We start from the raw sequence: 21,096 nt of genomic DNA, 5'->3' as shown, positions 1-21,096 counted from the left end.
CATGGAACACAGTTCTCCCCTGACATAGCTGGGATCACCATAAATTGGGATCGACTCAATAGAAAACATATTTTATGTTTTCTTTTTTCTTCTTATACATACGTTGGTCAGTGAAGTATAAGAAGGCTTCATACAGTCCGTGGAAAAATAGAATTAAAAGGTAGTAGAATTTCCCCATGAACTTACTGATGTCCTTTTGCATTATATGAAACCTACTTGGCCTTTTACTTTTTGTTTCCAAATAAATTGAGATATAATTTAAGATTATTTTTGTAATGACATGATGATCTCGTTAAGCCCCAAACTTTCTCTTTCATTGATGTAAAGAGGTCTCTTTATTCCAGAGAGAGAAAAGTTTATTGTATATTCTGCAGACCTCTTTGATTTTGCAGGTTCAGCCTCTTGATATAGTTCAATTATAGTAACTTACCCACCTTGCATCTTGCAACCAAAGGGGGAAAAAAGATTATACATTTGTTGAAGATCAGAAGCTGGGAAAACAGAAATATAGACTTGATTAGAATCAGAACAGATGATCACAACTTTACATAAAGATCAATTCCTTCTTTGTAATTAACTCAGCAGCTCAGAGAGTAATTTCTCTATACTAATTAGAAGATAAATAATATGTAAGGATGCACCCACCACTCATTTTAAGAGTATCCAGTTTTAGCACTTGTCCCATTAGTCCTGAGTAATGGTAAACTGAAGTTGGGATTTACTTTGTGAATTTGAATGTGTGAAACATAGCTATAAGGAAAGCATGGTAATTGTTTTCCTAAATGAAAATATCATCATCAAGTTCTTACCAGTGTTTATTTTAGAAAAAAAGTAACTCCCAATACCAAACATAATGTAGGTCTCTAGTCTCATAGTTAGAGGGCATATTCAAAAGCAATTACTCACTTTAGGAGTTTTACTCGAATATTACAAAATTGGACAAAATGAGTGGTTTTTTTGGTACTGCTTACTAATAGTTGTCTGCCTGTGTTTAGCAAAAGTGGTTTATATTTGTCAATGATTCAAAAACTCTTAATTGCAGAGGATAACTGAAAACCCAAGCTGCACTACACCCGTTGCCATCCAGTTAATTCTGACCCACAGCGACCCTACAGGACACAGCGTAGAATGGTTCTTTAGGAAAGGCTACAAGACTAAATCTTTACCGAGGAAACACATAGAGTGATTGGTAGGTTTGAACCACGGACATCGTGACCAAATGCCTAACCCATGAGGCCACGAGGGATCGTTAGTGTATAATCAGCACCTCTTAAAGAAGAGGAAAGGGGGATCTCCTTGTGGGGTTGGGTTCCCTTTGTGGAGTTGGCTTGGTCCTAACACAGCATGGTCAGGACTGTGGTCAGAGTACAGCAAACCAGGATTTGACCATCTGGACTAGGAAGGTGTCAAAGAGGGTGATTGAATTATAGGGCTTGGCGGGGGGATATTAGCGATTGTGCAATTAAACTCCTATTTTCATAAATTAGAAACCAGAAGTGTGAATTCTTTAGGGAGAGAGGCCCATAGGAAATTCACAAACAATTCCTGGAGACAGGACAACAGACTGAAACCCGAAAGCTTGTACAAGAGAGGTAGAGGGAAGAATCGTTGGCATTCCAGGCAAAGGCATGAGAAAGTCGCTAAGGGACACAGAGACCAGAATTCACACAACACATAGAGCAAGGAGCTTGGCCTGAAGCGAGCAGTGGGCGCTGTTTGGGAAGAATTGGGTTCGTCTTGCATGGTCACCGTGTACAGCTAGACTAAGAGGAGCCTGGAGACCAGGAGGAGATGTTTCATCTCAGGGAGAAATGCGTAAGAGGCTGTAAACGATTTTAGAGACTTATAGGATGACCAAAGGCATGATTAGGAAAACCGAGGTGATTGGAAGTTGGCCTTAATCTTGAAAAGGTATGAAATTATGTGTTCCACCTGTACCTGGCAGTCTTCTGCTTATTCTCTCTCTCCTCTGCTTGTCTTTCTGCCTCCAAGAACCACGGTACTTCTAGCAGAGCCTTCCCTCTTAGAAGATTGGGCTGTATGCCTTTTGGTCTGTTCTCCTGGTGGCTCTGGTGGGAGCCGTTGAGTCCGTTCTGACCCGCAGTGACCCTGTGTGCAACAGGCCCCGCGCCAGCCTCGGAATTGTTGTGCCTCAGCCTGTTGTGGCAGCCACTGGGCCAGCCCGTCTCATCAAGCCACCTCATCAAGGGTCTTCCTCTTCTGCACTGACCCTCCACAGTACCCAGCGTGCTACCCTTTCCCAGGGACGAGTCCCTCTTGGTAACGTGCCCAAAGTATTTGAGACGCAAGCTCTCCATCCTCACTTCTGATGAGCATTCTGGCCATACCTCTTGCAATTCTGATCGTATGCTCCTTGGTGGTCCATGATGCTTTCAATATTCTTTGTCACCGCCGTACCTATGGTGCGATGGCCTATGTCAGTTTTCTAGTCCTCTGTGAGATGGCAGGTCCCTAAGAATGGAGAACCAGTCTAGTTCACTTATGTATTTTTTGTACCTGGGAAAGTGCCTAGTCTAGGTCAAAGCTCAGTACGTCTTGAACGAGTAAGTGAATGAGGAGATCATTGTAATATTGGAGTCCATGATAGTTGACCTGGGGGTGGAAAGGAATGGGTTGATGGTGCTCTTGGAAGAGGAATTTGGTGGCCGGGTAAGATGACTAATCGTCACTGTAATTAACACAAAATGTTAGTCTGTGCTGTATACTCATCTTTTTACTTCCCCATTCTACTTTCTTTTGATTGGGATATAGGATTTCATTATTAATGATTTGTTTATACTTGCAGTTTTCTCTCAAGATGGGGTAAATACTCCAAAGGCAGATATTTCATATGCTAGCTTTTAGTTTAACGTCAATTAGAAGTTTTGAATAGCTTGAGGGTAGCAACGTATTATTAATACTATTAATGTTGTTAGTACATATAAAGAAAGTGTATTTTCTTATGAAATCTGTTAAAAGTGCATAGTCCTGGATTCTTGCATTAGATGTTCTGTTTCCTGGGGTCATCTCTCAAAGAATTCATCGACACAAAAGGCCTCTTCTTTGCATCTCCTTTCAGAAATGTCAAGTCTATGTTATTGAACAATTAGATTAATTGTGATGTTTCATTATTAGAAAAGGAATTACAGTGGATATCCTTGTAGAAACGCCTTTATGTATGGGCTCAATTACATTTTTACAATAAATGCTCAGCCAGAGAATATGCACTCAAATATTACCAAAGCACTCTTCAGAAAGGTCATTCCAATTTGCAGAGAATTTCTGTATGCCTTTCTCACATCTGAATATTAACTTTCTTGCCATACAGATGGATTTGACATTCTGTCTTGTGTCAATCAGTAAGTTTTACATGTTTTGGCCTCTTCCATATTTTTATTTTAATGTGTTGCCTGAATGTTTCTTCTCTGTGTCCTCTCATTCAGTGTCTGAAATTTTGAACAAAATGTTACGGGTTCTCACTGCCATCCAGTCGATGCTGACTCATAGTGACTCTTTGGACAGAGTAAAACCGCCCCTGTGAGTTTCCATGGCCGGTACTCTTTATGGGAGTAGAGAGCCCATCTGTCTCCCAGGGTGCAGCTGGTGGTTTCAAACTGCTGACCTTGCAGTGAGCAGTCCAATTTGTAATTACCATGCCACCAGGGTTGTTTTTGGATTGTTAGATTCTCCGGGTTACTAATCCTTTGTCCTTTGCAGTGTGTATGTTTCTCCAGATTGATTTTGGGACTGGTTTTATGCTTCTTAAGAACCATGCTCAAAAAAAAAAGAACCATGCTCTTTGGCTTTATTCTCAATCTCTACACTGGCCTACATGTCACACACACACACACACACACACACACACACACACACACCCCGTCCATTGACTTTCTCACTACTTTCTCACGCCTTTAAGTGTTTCTGCCTCATTTTCTTCCATTTATTTATCTTTCCATCATCTGATTTCTTTTCTCTGATCTCCATTCTAATGATGGAATTATCAGTACAGTGCGCTTTGCTCTTCTGGGTGTAGAAAGACAGCTCACATTCCGATCATAGATGAGAGAGGTCATCTTTCAAGCTTCTTTTTCCCCAGCCCCTAAGCATCATAGCCACAGGGCACCAGTGTTCCCACGGGGGGCGGGGTGCCTTTAACAGAGCAAGGGCAGGATAGAGTTGGGAACCCCTAGTAGAAAGGATAACACACTGCATTAAGAATGCATGGTGACACCTCTCACATTTCTTCTTGTCTTTGTTTCCATGTAAAACTCCTCATCCAGTTCTTGTGACCTCCTGGCCCATCTCTAAGACACTCCTACTTATGTATGCTGGACAGATCTGCAAATAACTTTCTAAATTGATTACTGAATGTGCTGAAGGCACATATGAGACAAGGTCTAGAAGACCATGATCCTATTTAAAGCCTGATCAATATGATGGGTTGCTATCTTTATATAATGCCATGAGGTCATGTTCAAATTACATTTTCTCATCTATAGGTCGGTCAAAGATAGTACAATTTCCAGATAACTCTACGGAGAGGCCCTACTCTGCTCTGTAAATTTATGGTCACACATTCTAGCAACCCAGGCAAGGACAAAAGGACACCTCTTACATTCTGGGGAGCACCCTAGTGTGCTCACCACTGACCACCAGCATCTTCAGGCCAAACATCTTCTGGCATCATCTCTGAGACTCCAAATGCAATTGCCTTATCTATTTTTATAACTCCCAAAACTTGAGATGTTTCTTTGTGGTCTGAATTGTTTTTAAAATGTCTACTAAATATAAAAACATTTTAATAGGATAAATTGGAAAATAACATTAGTAAATCTTACTTTGAATTGACTTGATTTATATTAATTCATTTGACTTGTACTGTTGAATGTTTCTTAAAAAAATGAGTTGTGATGTTTTCAAGAGAGCATCAAAAAGTTCATGGAAAGGGGAAAATAAAAGATAATGGATATTTTCTACAAACTTTTGGAAGCCCCTCATATATAACAGCTGTTTTCCTAGTCAGTTTTTGACCTAGCTATACATCTTTAAGAAAAGAGATGTAAGCAAAGATGTGGAGAGCCAATCACAATTGCTGCTATTGAACTTTTAGAATTTGAACTCAGCTTCCCAAAGCCAAAGTGAAAAGCTAATGGTGGGGTAACTAATTCTTATGTGGTAAGAAAAAGTTTCCCACCTCTGGATTAAATTTTAAAGGAAGATTGGCTAATGGAAATTTACTTTTCTGCTATCTCTTCATTACAGACATACAAAAGCATTTCTCACTTATTTCTTACAATACGTCCACAAAGTTAGCAAAAGGTTTGAAGGTGAAATATAACCCAGTGCAAGTGTTTCCAGAGGAGGGATATTTCCTGAACTGATGTAGTTGAGGGATGTACCAATCTGGCATTTTAAAAAAACATTAGCCAAGAATTGCTCTGAAACTGTGGAAGGCAGCATGTCTCAAAGACGATTTTTCTGGGCTGTTGTCTCAGTAAGGCTTTCTGAAAGCCATGTGAAGACTTGGGATGGAAAGAGCTGAAGATGAGATTTTGCCACTGAGTTGTGAACTATGACTATAGACCTACATGTCTTTGATGAGACAAGCAAATGCCTTTGGTACTTTAGGCGGCGTATATTTCAAATAAACCACTGTTTATGTAGCCACAGTACCTGTTTTCTTGGTGGGGAAAACCCGCCAAAATACACGTGTGTGTCGTATCTTAGCTGCCATCCAGTTGGTCCCTGACACACGGGGACTCCATGTGTCCTGGAGAACTGTTCCATAGGGGGTTGTTGACTATAATCTTTGGAACAAGTTAAGCAAGCTTCTTTCGTCAGTAAAGCCACTAGGTGGATTTGAATTGCCAACTTTTAGGGTAACAGCTAGTCACAAACTCCTTGCCTATGTGTTTTTTTAAATTTCTATTTATACATCTAGCACATGCCTGGTTACCTGGGCTTCCTTTTCTTTTGGCCTTTTGCTTCAAACTATATTATGGACTTAAGTGTTGTATTGATAAGCGTCGGGCTGCTATCGTAAGAAGTTCAAAATCACCAACAGCTTCTCAGGAGAAAGACTGGGCTTTCTATTCCTGTAAACAGCTACTGTCTTGGAAAACCACAGGGGGTCTCTAAGAGTCAGCATTGACTCCATGCAGTGAGCTTGGTGTGTGTGTGTGTGTGTGTGTGTGTGTGTGTGTGCTTATGGCTTGCACCAACATGATAAGCATGAGTGATCTGAGATACACCACCTCCTTAATTTTTGATAATGAACCTATTATTATGAAAGGTGACATGGAAATAAAATGATAGCTTTAATTTTTTTAACTATGATTTTTAAGGAATCCATCAAAATTCCAAAGAAACATTTAAAAAATAAAGTAAGATGAAGTCTATCTTATTCCAGATGGTCAAGTAAAACGATCAGATTTGATCTATTTGTGTGCGTTCTGCCTATGGTGAACTTTCTAGAACAGCTGATAAGGGGACAAACCTGATACAAGAGCAGATTTACTGACATGTAAAGAGGCTTCTCTATCTTTACGTTCCTTTAAATCATAAAATCAGTAGCAACCAAGTGCCTCAAGAATGATTGAAAAGCAATTGAGGACTCCAGGGCAGGCTCCGCCACACCCGCTCTCACCCCCCAACCCCCCACCCCCACCCCAAAGCAGCAGAGTGCCTGCCTGCAGCCAGTGCTTGGGTTGTTGGGTTTGCTCAGAGCGGAGCTTCTCCGGAAACGCTGTGCTGTTGATGGATGTGCTCACTGCTGACGTGTGTCTCCGTGGTGTGTGTGGGAGCAGCTGTATATAATATCGTGAAAAACTCCTCTCTGGGTTGTGGCTTCTTTATTGAGGCAATGTTAGAAGTAATTTCTCATCCACTATGACATGGCATGCCTTACTCTTACTCTGATGTTATGTCTTCTTCAATTGAAATTAGTTGCTATGCAATTGAATAACTTTTAAGCACCATGTATGGCATGTTGTCTTATAATATTAAAAGAAGAGAAAGCTGCTTCCTCCCCCCAACTACCATGATCCGAATTCTACCTTGCAGGCCTGGATAGGACAGAGGCTGTACACTGGTACATATGAGGGCTGGAGGTACAGGGAATCCAGGGTGGATGATACCTTCAGGACCAAGGGTGTGAGGGACGATGCTGGGAGAGTGGAGGGTGAGTGGGTTAGAAAGGGGGAACTGATTACAAGGATCCACATGTGACCTCTTCCCTGGGAGAGGGACAGCAGAGAAGGGGGGAAGGGAGACTCCGGATAGGGCAAGATATGACAAAATAATGAGGTATAAATTACCAAGGGCACATGAGGGAGGGGGGAAAGGGGAGGGAGGGGAGAAAAAAAAAAGAGGACCTGATGCAAGGGGCTTAAGTGGAGAGCATATGCCTTGAGAATGATTGGGGCAGGGAATGTATGGATGTGCTTTATACAATTGATGTATGTATATGTATGAACTGTGATAAAAATTGTATGAGCCCCTAATAAATTGTTAAAATTAAAAAAAAGAAGAGAAAGGAAAAAAGTGATCCCATTTCTATTGACCAAGAGGGGGTGGGCTAGGGTGGGACAGGAAGTAAGCCTGAGGGATCTTCAGTAGCTGAGATAGCTCTGGTACTGTGAGAGGCAGCTGAAAATGGGGGTTCTTTGTTGATTAAGCAGGACTTGAAGTTCCTTTTTAACCTTTAAACTGGTGACTTAGGGGATAACCTATCTGGGCGATTTAATTTCAAAGAGCCGTGATTACTGGGGGTTTTTCTTGGGGGGGGGCGTTGTATAACCAGGAAGAATGTGGTATACTAGATTTGGATCCCAGCTTCTCAGCTTATCAACATGGTAGCTTTCAGATAATGAATTGAAGTAATTGGTAATTACTCTCTGCTCTTGCTTAGTCTTTGACAAATAGTTAATAATACTTACTGTAGGAGCCCTGGTGGCACAGTGGGCGTTTGTTAGTCTGCTAACAGCAAGGTCCTCAGTTCAAACCCATCAGTCATGAGGCTTTCTACTCCTGCAGTTTGCAGTCTTGCAAACTCACAGGAGCAGCTTTACCTTGTCCGACAGGGTGGCTGATTCAGAATGAACTCGAAGGCAGTGAGTTTGGTTGGGTGTGGTTTGATGTATATATTAGTGAGAACACAAGCCATGCTGCTATGCAAAAAGACCCCAAACCACGGTGGTTTAAATGATCACAGAAATGATATGAATATACATCTCTGTTGGTGGGTGGGCTCAGCCACCAGCATCACCAGAATTTCCATCTCAGAGTCACAGGTGACTGACCCACTTTTCATTATCTCCCTCCAAAACAATTCCAAATTCACAAAAATACGACCAGGGTGGATATGGGCCTTGCATTGTGTTCGTATTCCTTCTCAAGAGCATTCATTAAGTGAATGCTGAACTGTCAACTTGGGCATAGATCAGGAGGGATAAACAGATGCATCTGACTTACCTTTCCCCCAGGATTTCAACTAATTGTGGAAATAATGAATAACTCTAACAGAAAGAACAGCAAGCCTACCACATGTACCATAGTTTAATGTAAAAATATGCTTCATGTGTATAAAAACGACATATTTTGTGTTATACAGGGTTCTCTAGAGAATCAAAACCAGGACCCTTGTGATTATCTATAGATAGATATGGACAGATATATACAGCTTAAAGGAATGCATACGGCTGATTAATCCACACAGCAGTACTGTTGTATCTGAGCCGGACAACAACAACTCAGTCTCTGGTAAGCAGCAAAACAGTTTATTAAAGGGGGCAGAGAAGAGAAAAAAGAACCTGCGCAGGGACCAGTACCCCAAAGAGAGGGAGAATGGCTGGTCCCGATCGCTTGCAGACTTCGGTTTTTATAGGGTGGGGTAAACAATGGGGGCTTTCAGCTGCGCGAGCAGGCAAGCAAAAATAGAAGCAGACCTTGCAGTTAGCCTTGGCATTTTAAAACTTTTTTTTTTCCCCTTCGAGATAGATGTGTGGCCTTATCTTGTAGCTGCTATTTTCTGGCAAGTGTTTGCTTGACCTTAACCTCAGGGGAATTTCCATAGCTTGACACAAATGGAGACTGCTGCAAGATGGTTCCACTCAGGCTAACTATCACAGTACAGAGAGCTCAGTTCAACTCACTTCCGTGGAACAGTTAATATACTGGAAGTCCTTCAACTCACGAGGGCTGCTGGGTCCAAGGTCAAGGAAACAGACAGCTGAGTCTTCTGAAGGCAATGCAGGAAGTCCAGCCACAATGCAGGAAGTCCAGCAGCAAACAGAAGAGTGCGTCTCCAACAGTCAGCAGCTCAGGAGCTTAGCGAAGCAGGCCAAGATGGAATATTGAACTCACGCAAAGCAAGACAACAGGATCGGACAACCTCAAGCTCAAGCCATGTACACACCAGCAGGTCTCAAAGGAACCTCAAGCTCTAGCAACACGATCCATGGGTTGGCTGTCCCATAGGTAGTATAGCTCACAAAGGGAGGCAGAGAACTAGCTAAAGCAGCAGTTACATGCTGGACCTATCACCAGAGAGCAAGAGAGAAAGGGGTGGGGTTTGCTGAGCCATTTATCTCTTTGCCCTCCAATCAAACTGCAACCTTATTAATCCCACATGTTCCTATTGGCCAGGTTGGCACAGTAAACCTACCTATCACATATTTGTCTGTATTGATTTCTTTATTACATATAAATAAAGCCCTAAAGTGAGCTATACATAAAAAATGTTGTTCAATGTTAATTATTTGAATTGTTAAGGATTCAAATGATTTTTATGTTACTTTGGTTCATTTCTATATTTCTGTATCTTCCCTCCTGAATAGTCACGTATTACGTATCAACCATAAGAAAACAACGAGGTATCAAAATTTTAAAGTGTCTAATATTTTATTGTGGTAAACATACACATAGCAAAAGACTTTCCATTTTAACAACCTGCACACGTACAATTCCCTGTTCTTCAGCCATTACCACTGTTGATTTCCAAATTTCCTCTTCACCTTTAACAGAAGCTCCGTGTCTTCATCCCCACCTCCCACCCCCCAAACAAGAGTTGCCTTGTTCTCCTCCTCCCCAACACCCATCATCACCTCTGATTCACTTAGGTCTCTTTAGACTTGTCTATTCTAGATGATTCCTGTAAGTGGGATCATAGAGTATTTGCCCTTTTGTGACTGATTTAGTTCCCTCAGCATGATGTCTCTCTTGTAGCTTGTGCCAAGACTTTGTTTCTCTTTATTGTGCAAATAGATCACATTGTATCTACCCATCCAGCTGTCTGTCCATGGGCATTTAGCTTGTTTCCATGAGTAACTTTATATGCATTGGACCCTCACAATCACCTTTCAAGGTCAGTACTGAACAGTACTTAACTCTAGTAGAGGGTTAAAATTAAGGGCTGAAAGATTGCACAATGCAGCATCGAATGGGTTGCAAAAGGCAAAACCAAGAGCAAAGTAAAAACTTCCCAGAAAAAAGGGAGAGTCAGTAGGGCACCAATGAAGAGAACATGTACAGATCCTGGGGCTTAGGGTTACACTGTGATGTCGCTTTTTAACTGTATTCTGTCTCCATTCTGTTACACTCAAAGATAGAATACACAGTGGTTAACTTTGAGTTTAGGACCAGACTCTGAGTGTCTTTTCAATCTCTGCCTAGTTAGTTAGTCTGGAAAAGTGACTTAGAGACTTAGACCTCTGGTAGCCTAATTGTGAAAGGAGACAAATGCTATTAGCCTGCTGTACGGATTCAATGAGTTGAACTGTGTAAAGTCTCCTGGCCATTTCTGGGACATAGTGAGTACTCAATATGTAGTAGCTGATATCCCCATCCTCATTGTCATCACTCTTACGGTACCAAGCTGATGAGGTAAATGACACACCCCTGGGCACACTGGCCTTCAGGGAGAAAGCTGCTTTGTCCCATTGATGGAGCTCGAGGAGCCGAATGGAGCTGCACGTAAGCATTGGGCTGCAACCCCAAGGTCAGCAGTTCAAACTCTCCTACTACAGTATGGTAAAATGATGAGGCTTTGCTCCCGGAAAGATTTACAGCCCCAGAAATCATAGGGTGCAGTCCTACTCTGTCTTATGAGTTGTAATTGATTCAGTGGCATATGGTATATTAAACATGACATGTATGTAATTTAGAGAATGCGATTTATTCATGATGGATGGATTCTTAATCAAATGTACAAGTATTACTGTATGGTCAAGCTATTTAAAACTAACCCCTCTCTATCCCAAACCAACCCCCTGCCTCCATTATTATTTTTTGGGTATATTCAGAAATTGTATTTAAGTGCACATTAATACAAACCACAAACGTGCTGCCATCAAGGTGACCCAGACTCAAAGCAACACTGTGAGGGGCTGGGGGAGAACTGCCCCTATGGGTTTCAGAGACTAACTTTGTTTCTAATTGAAATTTTTCCCAACAGTTTTATTGGCAAGTAATTTGCATATTGTATAATTCAACAGTTCAGTCATCCAGCCATATCAAGGAGAACTGTACTACACCCCTGCATTAATTTTAGAGCACTCCCCACCCCACCCCCATGGTTAAATCACCTTTAAGATGAGTTATGCTATCCCAATCCATTGCAGTGCTCCCTCCTTGCACCTGTCTTCATTATTTACTCCTGAAATCCCCTTTCCCTCACTATCCTCTACCCCCACCCCTGCATTCCCTGTGATCCCTCTTATCAGTTATTCACATATGCATCCACTCCTCCTGGGAGACCCAACAGAAAACAAGAAAAAACAAAATTTGCTCTCTAAAGTGGTGAGGATAAAAAGCATAATAGTATACAGACAAAAATAAATGCATAAGTTAAGAAAAAGACCCCAACATTCAAAAAGCCAGGGAAGAAATTCTGTCATGCAGGAGATACTTCCACCCAGGACAAATTCAGGTGTTTTTTTTTAATAAATCATTTTATTGGGGCTCATACAACTCTTATCACAATCCATACATACATCAATTGAGTAAGCACCCTTATACATTTGTTGCCCTCAACATTCTCAAAATTCACCTTCCACACCTTCCAGGGTTCCTGGAATCCCTTTTCCCCCTCGCCCTCCCTCCCCGGTCTCCCTCCCTAGTGAACCCTTAATAATTTATAAATTATTATTTTATCTTATCGTACACTGCCCGGCGTCTCCCTTCACCCACTTTCCTGTTGCCCATCTCCCAGAGGGGAGGTTATATGTAGATCCCTGAGATTGGTTCCCCCTTTCTACCCCCACTCCCTCCCGGTATCGCCACTCTCACCGCTGGTCCTGAGGGGTTCATCTGTCCTAGATTCCCTGTGTTTCCAGATCCCAACTGTACTGCTGTACATCCTCTGGTCTAACCAGGTTTGCAAGGTAGAATTGGGATCATGATAATGGGGGTGAGGAAGCGTTCAAGAACTAGAGGAAGGTTTTGAGTTTCATTGTTGCTACACTGAACCTTGAGTGACTTATCTCCTCCCCACTACCCCTCTGCAAGGGATGTCACACATTCATCTTCAGTGTTTATGTGGGGAAGGTGATCACACAATGATGGGCTTTCTTCTTTGGTGTCTGCTACCTGATCCCTTCAACACTTCGTGCTCACTTAGACTTGTGTGCTTCTTCTCTGTGGGCTTTGTTGCTTCTGAGCAAGATGGCCGCTTGTTTGCCTTCAAGCCTTTAAGACCCCAGACGCTATATCTTTTTGATACCTGGGCACCATCAGCTTTCTTCACCACATTTGCTTATGCACACATCGGTCTTCAGCAATCATATCAGGAAGGCGGGTATCATGGAATGACCATTTAGCTGAGCAAGGTGCTATTGTATTGAGGGAGTGTGCATGAAGAGGCCCAATGTCCACTTGCTACCCTACTACTGAACCTATAAATATATGCACATAGGTCTATTTCCCCCATAATCATAAATATATTTACATATGTACATGTCTGTATTTAGGCTTCTCTGTATGCCCTTTGCCTCCTACTCCTTTCCTGATTTCCTTATGCTTTCCTCCTGTCCCACTACTATGTTCAGCCTTCATTCTGGTTTCAGTAATTCCTCTGTTACCTCGTCCTTGGTCACTCCCTACCAGTCCTCCCATCTCCTCCCTCCACTGGTTTTGAACCACTCATTCCTTTGTCCCTGGGTTGGCCAACACCTCCTCCCTTCCCCTACCTCCCACCCTCTCATGTCCTCCGGGAGCATTGTTCCCATTATTTTCTTCTCGCATTGTCCACCTATCTTATCTAGGTTGACCTGCAGATATAGTAATATGTGCATAAAAATGCAGATGTCTTTGATAGCACCAAAGTAGCACATAAGAACATGGGATCGACAGTAGCAACACTACAAACAGAAAAGCCACTGACATACAAAATTTAAAAGAAGAGAAAAAAAAAGAAAAACAGAAAGACAGCAAAAAAAACCAGTTAGTATTTCAACCTTTAGAAGTTTGTTGACCTTTAGGAGTATTTTCCGGACAAGTCTGATGGGGTGCCACATCCTTTTACTCCCTCGGGACTTCCTTGCTCTGCTTCCCCCGCCGCTCCATTGCACGCCCCCAGTGTTTGCCTCAGTGTGGTGGGGGGGGGGGGTCAGTGCAGGATGTCGCATCTCGCCGTGGGGCTGGCTATATGGTCCTCTCTGTACAATGGGCCCTTTGAGGCGGGCGATTGTCCTCTGAGCTTGGTGAGCCCAGGTGTGCTCCGCTCCATTCTTCCTCCTTCCTTTGCTTCAGCTTCCTTCTGGGTGTAGTGTGGTAGGTCAGTTCCTTTCCCACACCAGACGATCTATTTTCATTTTTTGTGGTACTCCCTTTGATTGTGGGGGTCGTGCTAATTCTGGTTGGGGCTGGTGTATGGTTCAGTCTCTTTGTGTATTCATCCGCACTTTACGTTGCCCTCCTGGTTTGGCGTGTCATGGTGGGGTCCGTATGCATGTTCCAGTTCTGTGGGGACACAACCAGTACACTTCCCCTGGGTGGGTTAGTGCCCTGTTCCCTCCGTGCCATCTACTCGGTTTCTCCCCACCCTGTTTCTCCCTCCCCCTGTCCCCCTTCCCCTTCATTATGCTGGACTCTCATGTACCTCCCTAGGTGTGCCTGCCCTCCCTCCAACTATCTATGCTTCCACCCGTTTATTGCGAGATAGATGTTTAATCTTCTATTCCTGCCATGCTGATTGTCCTTACCTCAGGGGACTCATGTTGTACCTGTCCTTTTGAGTCTGGCTTACCTCGCTTAACATAATTCCTTCCAGCTCTTCCCAAGAAATAATGTGTTTCATGTGATCGTCCATGCTTTTCAGTGCTGCATAGTACTCCATTGTTTGTATGTGCCAAAGTTTACTAATCTACTCATCTATCAATGGAAACTTAGACTGTTTCCAAGTCTTTGAGATTGTGAATTATGCTGCAATAAACATTGGGCGCAGATGACTGGTCGTGTTTTATTTGCTACTTCCACTGGGTATATGCCCAGTAGAGGGATGGCTGGGTCATAAGGTAGATCAATTTCCATTTTCTTTAAATATCGCCAGATTGCTTTCCACAGTGGCTGTACAAATCTATACAACAACCAGGAACCCTCCTTCACCACAGCCCCTCCAACACTTGTAGCTCTCTGATTTGCTAATTTGGGCTAGCCTCAGGGGTGTTAGGTAGTATCTCATGGTTGTTTTGATTTGCATTTCTCTTATGGCTAAGGACCTGGAACATTTTCTCATATACTTGTTGGCCATATGGGTCTCCTCCCTAGTGAAAGTTCTTTTCAATTCTTCTGCCCACCTCCTTAGGGGGTTAACTGTTTTCCTCTTTTAGCAGGTCATGTTGGTGTTGTAGATTTTAGTAATGAGCCCTTTGTCCAATGTGTCATTACTCCCAGTCTGTGGGTTGTCTTATCACCCTTTTGGTGAATTCTTTCGAGGTGCCCAGGTGCTTTATTCTTATTAGATCCCATTTGTCGATTTCCAGTTCACCTGTGTGTGTACCCTTCCCTATTGCAGTGAGCCTATGAGCTCCCTGGGCCAGTGCTCTGAGGTTAGTCCCAATTCCCTCTTTGATGGTCTTGATGGTTTGGGGTTTGACTTCTAGGTCTGTGATCCAGCTTGAGTGTATTCTTGTGCATGGGGTGAGGTAAACATCTTGTTTCATCTTTCTACATGTGGATATCCATTGTTTCCAGCACCACTTGTTAAAAAGGGCATCTGCTTCCCACTTGATGGTTTTGGGACCCTTGTCGAAGATCAGTTGTCTATATGCTGATGATTTTACTCCTGGGCTTTCTATTCTTTTCCACTGGTCTGAGTGTCTGTCGTTGTGCCAGTACCTTGCTGTTTTGACCACTGTAGCTGTATAGTAGGCATTAAAATCAGGTAGGGCGAGTCCTCCAACTTTGTCCTTCTTCTTGAGTTCTCTGCTAGTTCTGGGTTTCTTCCCTCTCCATATGAAGTTGGTGGTCAGTTTTCCCAATTCTTTGAAAAAGGTTGATGGTATTTGAATTGGTATAGCATTGAACTTGTAGAGTGCTTTAGGTAGGACTGTCATCTTTATGATGTTGATCCTTCCAATCCATGAGCAGGGGATGTTCTTCCATTTGTGGAGGTCGCTTTTGGTTTCCTGTAGTAGGGTTTTATGGTTTTCCTTATATAGGTCTTTAGTAATTTTTCTTAAATATATTCCTAGGTATTTCCGTTTGTTCTTAGCTACTGTGAAGGGTACTTCCTTCTTAATCCCCTCTTCCATGGCCCAGTCCAATATGTATGGAAAACCTACCAACTTCTGTTTATTGATCTTGTATCCTGCCACTCTTCCATATTCCTCTATCACTGCAAGTACTCCAGCTGTGGAGCTTTTGGGGTTTTCAATGTACAGGATCATGTCATCTGCAAATAGCGATAGTTTCACCTCCTCCTCTCCCAACTGGATCCCTTTGATGTCCTTCCGCTGTCTTATGTTGTTAGCCAGAATCTCCAAAATGATATTGAATAGAAGTGGAGACAGGGGACATCCTTGTCTTATACCCTTTTTCAGTAGGATTGTTCTTGTCTTTTCTCCATTGACTATGATGTTGGCCATTGGTCTTTCATAGATAGCTTGTATAAATTTGAGGAACTTACCTTCAATCCTATCTTCATGGGTGTCTTGATTAAGAATGGGTACTGAATGTTGGCAAATGCTTTTTTTTGCATCTATGCATATTATCATATGGTTTTTATCCTTTTTCTTCTCAAAGTGATGTATAATATTGATGGATTTTGGATGTTAAACCATCTCTGCATCCCTGGGATGAGTCCTACCTGGTCGTTGTGGATGATATGTTTTATATACTTTTGTATTCTATTGGCCAATATTTTGTTAAGGATTTTTGCATCTATGTTCATTAGAGATGTTGGTTTGTAATTTTGTATGCCTGTGGAGTCTTTGCCCTGTTTGGCTATCTAAGTAATGCTGGCTTCGTAAAATGAGTTTGGGAGTTTGCCATCCTCTTCTTTGTTATAGAATAATTTGAGGAGGATTGGTGTCAACTCTTCCCTGAATCCTTGGTAGAGTTCTGCTGTGAAACCATCTGACCTGGAGCCTTTTTTGTTGGTAGGTTTTTGATGACCCTCTCTATTTCTTCTTTTGCTATGGGTTTGTTGATGTTCTTGATCTCTGTCTGAGATAATCTAGGGAGAGACTGTTTTTCCAAATATATATCCGTGTCTTTTAGGTTTCTGAATTCATTAGAATACAAACCTTCACAGTACCTTGTGATTATCCTTTTAATCTCATTGGGTTCTGTTGTTATTGCCCCTGATTCATCCCTCATCCTGGCTATTGATGTTTGCTCCTTTCTATCTTTGGTAAGCTTTGCCAGAGGACTGTCAATTTTGTTAATTCTTCCGTAGAACCAGCTTTTAGCTGCATTTATATTTTGCATTGTTCTCTTGTCTTCCCACTGGTTTAACTCCACCCTGATTTTTATTATTTCTTTTATCTTGCTATTGGAGGGGTTGTTCTGCTGACTCTGTTCTAGTTGTTGGAGGTTTTGTGTTAACGTATCTGTCACACGCCTTTCTTCTTTTATCATGTGTGCATTTAATGATATCAAGCTACCTCTGATAACTGTGGAGTTTCTTGAGCATAATGCTGTTAAAGCTGGTTGCTCTGCAGAAATATAACCATGTGACCGGGTGTGTGTGTCAAAATATACGAGATATAACCCCATTCTAGAAGGAACCTGAAAAATCACTAGTTTGGTTTAGACAATTACCCAGAGAAATTGCATGATGGGGTAAAAATTGCTTTAATGTCCTGTCACAGATCACACACTGAGATGATTGGATTTCCAAACCTCTGGAAGAAAGAGTTCATCATGAACATATCTTGCCCTGATTCCTTTCCAAAGCATCTAAAACCTATTTTCTTGTGCATTTTTTTTTCAGACGCCCTGGTTGTGGAATACAAGACACTGCTGGTACAACTACCCCTATCAGGTAAAGAAATATACTTTTCTGTTGTGGCTCGTGGATGTTGCTGTTTTTCTCATGTAGTCTATCTTCCTTGGATCATGTTCAGGCTTCCAGACAAGTCCTAACTGTTGGCAAAGCTGCTTTGCTACTGGCTCCTCCTGCTGACCAATGCCTAGTCCCAGAGAGGAAGCATGGCTCTGTGTTCATAGTGAAGTTCAATACCTGCGCCCAGTTGCCTTCATAGATGAAGTAAGTTTGGAACTAGCCTTCACATTTATGGAGGGAGCTACAAGATTACTTGCTTCTGACAAAAATCCATTGCAACACCGCTAAATGAAGCTGAAGGCAGTTTCCCGGACAGCACCCCAGAAGTTGGAAGATCTGATGGATATAGTGGGATATATCCACCACCCTACACACGTGTGGGTGCAGAAAATTAAACTACATGTTTAATTATGCATGCAGTCATAGACAAGCGATTATAGAGCTTTGTGTGTAACTATGTCTAGGTAAATATGTAGATTGCTGTTCGTGGTCACTGTCAAGCCTTATTAGCATTTTGAAAAATGGACCTTTCTCATGAAACAGGTGTATTATGTCTTTAGCACTTTAAAGAAATACCTGAGCAGACTTGAAAGGAGAGGATAGTGGTCTGCCTTCAACTGTAAATTTAAAGACACACTGCTCCTTTTGTAGGGGCATGAATACTATCGTGTCTATTGCATCCTGGTTGCGTGTGTGTGTGTGTGTGTGTGTGTGTGTGTGTGTGTGCAGCTTCAGTAATGGAATGTTGTGCGGTTCAGCTGAAGCCTGGGCAGCTTGTTACAAAGAGCACAAGTTGGGAGCAAGATGCCCTATTGGAGGTCTCAGGGAATCAGTAATTGTGAGATGGGACCAACCCCCGCCCACTCCCCCCTTCGCCTCACTTAACTGACAACAATTTCCTGTCAGCTACGCAACCTGGGAAATGATATCACTAATTTTCTATGCGTTTTATGAGGTTCACATGAGAGAGTAGGCATGTAAGCATGGTCAACTGCAGAGAACTCCAGGAATATAGTAATTATTTTAATCCTATGGTCCATTATGAACGCGGCCATTTTCAGACGTGTTCTAACTTGTCCTCTTAACCCCTCTGAGAGTTGTCCCAGCTGCTGATGCAGGGAGGGCGTGAGAATGAGCTGTGCTTCCGTTCAGAGCCCTTGCTTTTAAGGTCCTCAAGCCAGGGACCTGCTCTTTAGACTTGTTTGTGGCCATACAGCGGACCTCTTGGCTAATAGGTGCAAATGTTAGTGGGATAATTCAGGGCCAAGTGTATTCTCTCCCAGGAGTTGCTGGGTGTAAATTAGCCAAGTCCCTGAGGAATCCTAAAAATACACCTTTGACTTGGGGAACAGGTCAGAACAAAATACACTTCGGACTTGGGGAACGGGGCTTGGCACCTTGATTGGAAAACACACGTAAGGGTCAGCAGACAGATCTGGATCTATCGGGGTTTTCTGTTTGTTTTCCTTGTTTTCTGTTCTTGTTTTACTTTGCCCTATGTCTGTCTATATAAGATAGGCAGGACGAACAATCCCGAGGAGCAAACAAGGGGACCAGTGGTTCCGGGGGGACATGTGAGAGGAGGGGGAGTGGGGAGCCAACGAACTCAGGGAGAAGGGGATAACAGGAGACCTCAGATTGATGGTGAGGAGGGCGTATAATGCCTGGTGGGGTTTAATCAAATGCATTATATCTGAGAAAAATTACTGAGAGCCAAATGGAAGGTGAGGATGATAGTGGGGTAGGAGGAAGGTGAAAGGAAACAGAAAGAAATAGGAGGCAAAAGCTATTTCTAGAGGTATATCTATAATAGGCATGTGTATATGTAAATATGTTCATTTGTAATGAGAGGGATGTAGGTCAATGTACATACATTTGTATGTTAAGTATTAAGATAGCAGACAGACATCGGGCCTTTACTCAAGGCCTCCCATAACATGGGAACACTTTGTTATAATAATCTGTCACTCTTGGATACTAAATTTCCCAACATGATAGGTGAAGTCAAAATGGGCACATAAGCAAATATGGTGAAGAGAGCGGATGGTGCCCAGCTATCAAAAGATATACTGTCTGGGGTCTTAAAGGCTCGAAGCAGCCATCCAGAAGGGAAGCAACAAAGCCCACATGGAGGAAGTACACCAGCCTGTGTGATCATGAGGTGTTGACGGGATCAGGTATCAAAAGATCCAAAACAAACAACTATATCGATGTGAATGAGGGGGTTTTGAGTGGAGACCAAAAACCCATCTGTAGACAATTGGATTTTCCCCCCACAGAAGGGTTATAAGGAAGGGATGATTCAGCCAGGGTGTAGTATAGTGCTGGCAAAACACACATCATTCCTCTGGTTCCTGAACGCTTCTTCTCCCCCTGCCCCTGCCACTACCATGACCCAGTTCTACCTTACAAATTTGGCTAGACTGGAGTACACATATTGGTACAAATAAGATCTCTCAACACATGGAATTGTGGACAGATAAACCCCTCAGGAACATAGTGGAGTAGCAATGTCATGAGGGTAGGGAGATGGTCAGGGAGGGGACAGGGGAAGAAAGGGGAACCCATCACAAGGTTGGATATATAGCCCACCCTTCCCGAATGGGGACAAATAACACGAATGTGGGTGAAGGGAGACAATGGACAATGTAAGATACAAAATAATAATAGCAATATATAGTTCATCAAGGATTCAAATAAGGGGGGGAAGGGTGGGGCAGGGAGAGGGAAAAAGAGGAGCTTATACCAAAGGCTCAAGTAGAAAATGTTTTGGAAAGGATGATGGCAACATATGTACAAATATGCTTGAGACAATAGATGTATGGAATGTTACAAGAGCTGCAAAAGCCCCAAGAGAATGATTTTTTTTAAAAAAAGGAGTAGCTGGACGAGCGTGATTAAACGTGGGGTGATTAAACATGTACGGGGGAGGCTCCACATTGGGCAGTGCATCTTGTCACGTATTTTGTTGTCCAAAACTGTAAGAAGGACAACTGATTTCCTAGATGCCCGTGCTGAGAGTTGGTCGCAGTGGTAGTTAAATGAGTGCCAGCTGCCGGTGACAGTTGTTTTTGACATTGTTACCGACATAGAAAGCTCGAAAGCTTTTAAAATTGCTATTGTACTTACTCTATACCTTATTGATAGGTGTGTTGTTTCCGGCTGGGTTCTCCAGAGAAGGCAAACCAGTGACCCTGGTATGTGTATGCATACAGGAAGAGATGTATATCAAGAAATGGCTCACACAGGTGTACAAGTGGTAAATCCAGTCCCGTTCAGTTCTGTAGGTCAGGTGTACGCTGAGGGCTTTCCCTGACCCGTGTAGCTGCAGGGGCTGACAAACAGGACGTCGGAAGCCCGCAGGCTGGTGGATATAGAGCTGAATGAAGCCAACGTTGGCCAAATGAACCCAAGGTTCGAAGTCTGCTGACGGCTCCTGGGATTGGCAGATGACAACAGGAGGTCAACGAATCAGATGCAGGATCCAGATCCAGTAGTCGTGAGCTAGCTAGCTTTGACACAATGTCCACCTACACTAAGAGTAGGCCACACCCTCAGTGAGCGTGGCCCCATTGTATCAAGGCTATGATGAG

At 42.7% G+C, this 21,096-nt stretch overlaps 1 protein-coding gene across 1 annotated transcript in view; it reads left to right on the top strand.

The window, feature by feature from the left end:
- CERS6 (ceramide synthase 6) overlaps positions 1-21,096 on the top strand; it is a 351,849-nt gene that overhangs the window by 238,010 nt on the left and 92,743 nt on the right. The window contains exon 5 of the mRNA XM_075529473.1: positions 17,432-17,482. Coding sequence (XP_075385588.1) covers positions 17,432-17,482 — 51 coding nt within the window. The remainder of the gene's footprint in view (positions 1-17,431; positions 17,483-21,096) is intronic.

The sequence above is a fragment of the Tenrec ecaudatus genome, chromosome 13 (genome assembly GCF_050624435.1).
Source record: "Tenrec ecaudatus isolate mTenEca1 chromosome 13, mTenEca1.hap1, whole genome shotgun sequence".
In the NCBI taxonomy this organism is placed as follows: domain Eukaryota; kingdom Metazoa; phylum Chordata; class Mammalia; order Afrosoricida; family Tenrecidae; genus Tenrec; species Tenrec ecaudatus.
The sequence above is the reverse complement of the archived record's forward strand: the minus strand, read 5'-3'. Positions and strand labels throughout refer to the sequence as shown.